Source organism: Trematomus bernacchii, unplaced genomic scaffold, assembly GCF_902827165.1.
Source record: "Trematomus bernacchii unplaced genomic scaffold, fTreBer1.1, whole genome shotgun sequence".
NCBI lineage: Eukaryota > Metazoa > Chordata > Actinopteri > Perciformes > Nototheniidae > Trematomus > Trematomus bernacchii.
Window position 1 is genome coordinate 6,797 of NW_022987440.1, and position 5,704 is coordinate 12,500.

At 47.8% G+C, this 5,704-nt stretch overlaps 2 protein-coding genes across 2 annotated transcripts in view; one reads left to right on the plus strand and one right to left on the minus strand.

Moving 5' to 3' along the window:
• Positions 1 to 234: 234 nt before the first annotated feature.
• Positions 235 to 2,835, plus strand: LOC117492193 (the record flags this gene model as incomplete). Its single annotated transcript, XM_034142312.1, is given in 2 exon segments — positions 235 to 2,327; positions 2,561 to 2,835. A coding segment is annotated over 1 exon segment (883 nt), but the record flags the coding sequence as incomplete, so codon positions are not given.
• Positions 2,836 to 5,223: 2,388 nt separating this feature from the next.
• Positions 5,224 to 5,704, minus strand: part of LOC117492182 (latent-transforming growth factor beta-binding protein 4-like) — a gene marked incomplete at its 5' end in the record, with an annotated part of 8,621 nt that continues 8,140 nt past the window's right edge. Inside the window, 1 exon segment of the mRNA XM_034142302.1 lies at positions 5,224 to 5,242.

A 5,704-nucleotide genomic window follows, 5' to 3' on the forward strand; every position in this document is an offset into this window, starting at 1 on the left:
CTCAGGCTTTCCTTCAGGCACTCATTTTTTATTTTCGGGGTAATCCTGGGTGGGGATTTATTCCCTGTTGGGGGCAGGCGTTTCAGGGTTTCGGCCGCTGATGTTTGCCTTTAAAGTCGCCTCGAGCCCGGCACGCTCCAGAAGATAGTTAGGTAAGTTTGGTAGGCAGGATCTGGGGAAGTTTGTTAAAAAAAAAAAAAATTGTAAGTAGCCGTTGCTAAGGATGGCTTTTGTTTTTGAGCAGTTTGTGGCCAGTCCTACTGTGGGTCAGCTAGACTGGTGTAGGAAGGTTGATTTGCGGTTAGTTGCTGACCATTATCACGTTTCTGTCTCCTCTGCTCTTGTTAAAAGTGAACTCAAGGCTACTTTGATAACTGGACTAGTTGAACAGGGGGTTTTGAGTCTGCCTATTTTAGTGGAATCTCCTGGCACGGTGGCCGGGGCTGTAGCAGCAGTATCTCATGGTGGTGTTACTCCAGGTGTTCAGAGTGCTACGGAACAGGCAACACTTTTCACCATGCCTCAGTTTGACTTGTTTTCGGCAGGGTCCTCACCTACGGGGTCTAAATTAGATGCCAGGGTAAAAGTGCGTATGGCTCGTCTCCAGTGGGAGAAGGAGGAGCGTGATAGGGATTTTCAGCTCAGGAGGGAGCTGGAGATCAGGAAGTCGGAGCTGGAGATCAGGAAATTGGAGGCAGACACTGCTGTCCGGATGCGTCAGTTAGAGCTTCAGGCAGCTGGGGGGGGGGGTGATTCTGCCGTTACACCTTCTGGTCCTGCTGCCTCCTTCGACGTGAGTAGGCATATTTCTTTGGTCCCTGTGTTTCGTGAATCAGAAGTGGAGATCTATTTTGGTGCATTTGAGCGCATTGCTGCTGCTCTGCGCTGGCCAGAAGACGTGTGGGCTATTCTTTTACAGTGTAAGCTAGTCGGCAAGGCTCAAGAGGCTTGCTCTTCTCTTTCTGTCGAGGATAGTTTAGTGTATGAGAATGTTAAAGGTGCTGTTCTCAGGGCATATGAGCTTGTGCCTGAGGCCATCAGGCAGCGTTTTTGCGGCCTGATGAAAACTTCTGGCCAAACCTGTGGACTTTGCGAGGGAGAAGAAAGTCCTCTTTGACAGGTGGTGTAGAGCTTGTAAAGCTGACGACATTACTTCAGTGTGTGAGCTAGTGATGTTAGAGGAGTTTAAGAACTGTGTGCCTGAGCGTACGGTAGTCTATCTGAACGAGCAAAAAGTGGCTACCCTTCAGCAGGCTGCCACTCTGGCAGACGAGTTTGCACTGATACACAAGAGCGTTTTTTTTCAGCGTGATCCTCCTCAGCGAGACACTTATCGTAGAGCTCCTGACAATTACGTTCCCTGTGCCAGTGCTCCAGTGTTAGATCCCAGGCTAAACAGAGCTTGTTTTTTTTGTCATGACCCAGGTCATGTGATAGACTGTGCAGGTTGGAAGCGAGAGCAGACAGCGGCTGGCAAGCACCCAGAAGGGGTGGGATTGGTTACAGCAGTGTGTCATAGTGGACGGGCCACTGTTAACAAAGGGCCTGATGAGTGTTTGAAACCGTTCATCTCTACTGCTTTTGTCTCTCTGTCAGGAAAGGTGGAGGACCAGCGGCAGGTCACGGTGTTACGAGACAGTGGTGGCTCACAGTCGTTCATTCTTGCCAGTGTCCTGCCCTTGAGTGCTGAGTCTGCCTGTGAGGCAAGTGCGGTGGTAAGAGGTATTGGGATGGGTTGTGTGCCTGCACCTCTTCACAAGATCCAGGTACAGTCTAAACTGGCTACTGGTTTCTTTCCAGTTGCTGTGCTGCCCAAGTTTCCTGTCGAGTGGATTTCATAATGGGTAACGATATAGCCGGGGGTAAAGTGTATCCTACTGCTGAGGTTGTAGACGTTTCAATCCCTGGTGCTGCAGGTGGTGACCTAGCTCAGACTCATCCGGAGGTGTTTGCAGGTTGTGTTTTGACCAGAACTCGAGGTCTCAAGAGATTATGTTTCTTTTGTCTTGATCCTGGTCATCTAGTGGCAGGGTGTGTAGCTTGGAAGCAGCAGGTGGCAGCTTCCAAGCAGTCTACGGAAAAGTCAAAAGACCAGCACCCAGACTACGATATCGTCATCAAGCACAAGAGGGGAGCGGATAATGTGGTGGCCGATGTTCTGTCCCGTGGGTGAGATTTCACGATTCATGTCCAATAGTCTGAGTGTTTTTGGTAACTGTGGCCAAACACTTGTTTGGTTTTATGGGGGGGGGTGTTACGTGCCGTAGTGTGTGTGTGTCTTTCTCTCTCTCCCTCTGATTCCCCAGGTGCAGCCTGATTGTCCCCAGGTGCAGCCTCTCCCCAGGTGCAGCCTCTCCCCAGGTGCAGCCTCTCCCCAGGTGCAGCCTGATTGTCCCCAGGTGCAGCCTCTCCCCAGGTGCAGCCTCTCCCCAGGTGCAGCCTGATTGTCCCCAGGTGCAGCCTCTCCCCAGGTGCAGCCTCTCCCCAGGTGCAGCCTGATTGTCCCCAGGTGCAGCCTCTCCCCAGGTGCAGCCTCTCCCCAGGTGCAGCCTCTCCCCAGGTGCAGCCTCTCCCCAGGTGCTCCAAATTCCCAATCAGGGCCTCCATATAGGACCGGAGGAAGACTGCAGTGATTGCCCATTTCTCCTCCTCTGGCTGCATGCGTACAACCTGTGTTCTGTAGGTCAATAAGAGATGTGCTCCTGGATATGGGACACTAGTTTAATGTGCAAGTTAGCTGGTGAGCAGCCCGTGTTCTTTTCTTGACTATTAAAAGGCCTGTTCGTGACTCAAGAGAACGGTTTCCTCTCTTTTTCTCGTGCCTGATCAACGTTGTGTTTTGTTACTTCCCTTGGTACCCCTAGATTTGGTTACAGTCTCCTATTATTTATAATCCTCTTCATGTCTCTTCTACATCAACATGTGTCCCCTCTTCTTCATGTCTCTTCTACATCAACATGTGTCCCCTCTTCTTCATGTCTCTTCTTCATCAACATGTGTCCCCTCTTCTTCATGTCTCTTCTTCATCAACATGTGTCCCCTCTTCTTCATGTCTCTTCTACATCAACATGTGTCCCCTCTTCTTCATGTCTCTTCTACATCAACATGTGTCCCCTCTTCTTCATGTCTCTTCTACATCAACATGTGTCCCCTCTTCTTCATGTCTCTTCTTCATCAACATGTGTCCCCTCTTCTTCATCAACATGTGTCCCCTCTTCTTCATGTCTCTTCTACATCAACATGTGTCCCCTCTTCTTCATGTCTCCTCTTCATCAACATGTGTCCCCTCTTCTTCATGTCTCCTCTTCATCAACATGTGTCCCCTCTGTGATGTGTGCAGTAATGACTTGTTGATATGATGCTGTACATTTACAAACAATTATATTTATATTTCGATTTTGAATTGTAACTTAAATTGCAATAAGAAATATCAGGTTACATTGATTCAATTGGATTTTAATGTTTATATATAGTGGGGTGTCTGGGAAATGTAAAGACACAATTGATAACGGTATCCAGGGTTTAGTCTGCACCCTCTACCAAATTGCAGATTTTCTGTAGAGGAAATAAAGAAACCGTAACTCTGGATGTATTTGTTTGAGGAGCAATATCTGACTGATGCAGTATTTTCACCGGAAAGTGGGCGGGGCCATAATTTAGCCAGAAGTGACGTTAGCGCCCTCATACTATATTGTTCTAGAAAAAACCCTGTGTATTGTCAAATAAGATTTTATTTTAACTCAACGAGATAAGTCATGTGACCGTGCTGTAGTTCCTTAATAGCCCAACATTAGGCGCCTTTAGCTTAGCGGTGGTGATGTGAAGTCATGTGACCGTGCTCTAGTTCCTTTATAGCCCAACATTAGCCACCTTTAGCTTAGCGGTGGTGATGTGAAGTCATGTGACCGTGCTGTAGTTCCTTTATAGCCTAACGTTGGCTTTTTACTTCAAAAAACGTGGTAAGTATCATAAGCGTTGAAAATATTTTCTGCAATAATCCAGAATCACGAGGAGATGCTGCCTTCAGGGACCAACACAGAAAATAGGACGTCCTGCAGCTCTGTATAGTGCTGTTGTTTCTTTACGGTCCGTTGCTCTACGCGGCGACGCAGTGGTTGGGTCTGCGTGACATCACGTATCCTCTCCTGCAGACGCAGCGGAACGAACCGTCCGTGTTCACGCAGCGAGAGTTCACACACGGGTAGTCCACGCCACCGTCCTCACACTCGTTTATATCTACACACACACACAAAATTCAACAAAAATAGCTTAAGAATATTAGAAAGGTGAGATAACAGAGAAAAATAAAATAAATAAATAAAATAAAATAAATAAAATAAATAAAGTAAATTAAATAAATTAAATAAATAAATTAAATAAATGAATTAAATAAATTAAATAAGTATCCGTGTGCGTACCTATACATGTCATTGAGGTCATGTCCAGTTCGTATCCTTGGTAACAGTCGCAGGTGTAACCCTCGGCGACGCGGATACACCTGCCGTTCTCGCAGCCGTGAAGTATCCCACAATCCTCTGCTTCATTCAGACCGGCGTACGGCTCGTAACGCCCTGAGAGGAGGAGGAGGTAAATAATTAATATCTAATAGTTCAATTAAATGTATCATCAGACTGACTACAGTTACAAATAAACTATGTTATGTGTTCAGCATGGAAACATTCATTAGCTAACAATGACATTATTGTTCTATTAATATAAAGGGAGGTCAGGTACTCTTTAAAACAGCTGCTAGTTATGGGTACTTTTTACTGAAGTACATTTCAAAGCCTCTTTACTTTGACTTGAGTAAAGAAGTTTAGTCAGTACTTCTACTTTCACCAGAGTATTTTTAAACACAAGTATCTGTACTTCTACTTGAGTAAAGGATGTGTGTACTTCTACTTGAGTAAAGGATGTGTGTACTTTTGCCAAGTTTATTATTGTTATTATTATGTTACAGAAGAGTGGAATAAAACGTTGTTACTGACGCTCGTAGACCCTCCTTGGCGCTCCTCCCCCTCTGCTCCTCTCAAAGGGGGGAAAAGGGGGTCCAGGCCTCCACCCTTCCTCCTCCTCCTCCTCTTCCTCCAGGTAGGGGGGGGCTAGGCTTAGGGGGGGCCCGTCGCGGCGGGAGGGAGGGGGGGGGTGGGCCTCGAACGCCCTCTCAGCCCGGGGGTCCACAGGGAGGAGGAGAGGGGGAGACCTGGGGGGGCCGAAGTCTCCCTCAGAGTAGTAACCGGTGCTGAGGGACAGGAAATATATACATACAACAATTGAGATTTTTTATTTTTTTATTATTGTTATTATTACATTTTTATTACATGCAGGAATGAAAATGATGTGTTGAAATACTGCGAAAATAAAATTTTAAATATTAAAGGTCTCCTATCATGCAAAATGCACTTTTTGATGTCTTTTCTACATCACTACGTGTCCCGGTGTGTCCCCGGTGTGTCCCCGGTGTGTCCCCGGTGTGTCCCCGGTGTGTCCCGGTGTGTCCCCGGTGTGTCCCCGGTGTGTCCCCGGTGTGTCCCGGTGTGTCCCCGGTGTGTCCCGGTGTGTCCCCGGTGTGTCCCCGGTGTGTCCCGGTGTGTCCCCGGGTGTGTCCCCGGTGTGTCCCCGGTGTGTCCCCGGTGTGTCCCCGGTGTGTCCCGGTGTGTCCCCGGTGTGGTCCCGGTGTGTCCCCGGTGTGTCCCCGGTGTGT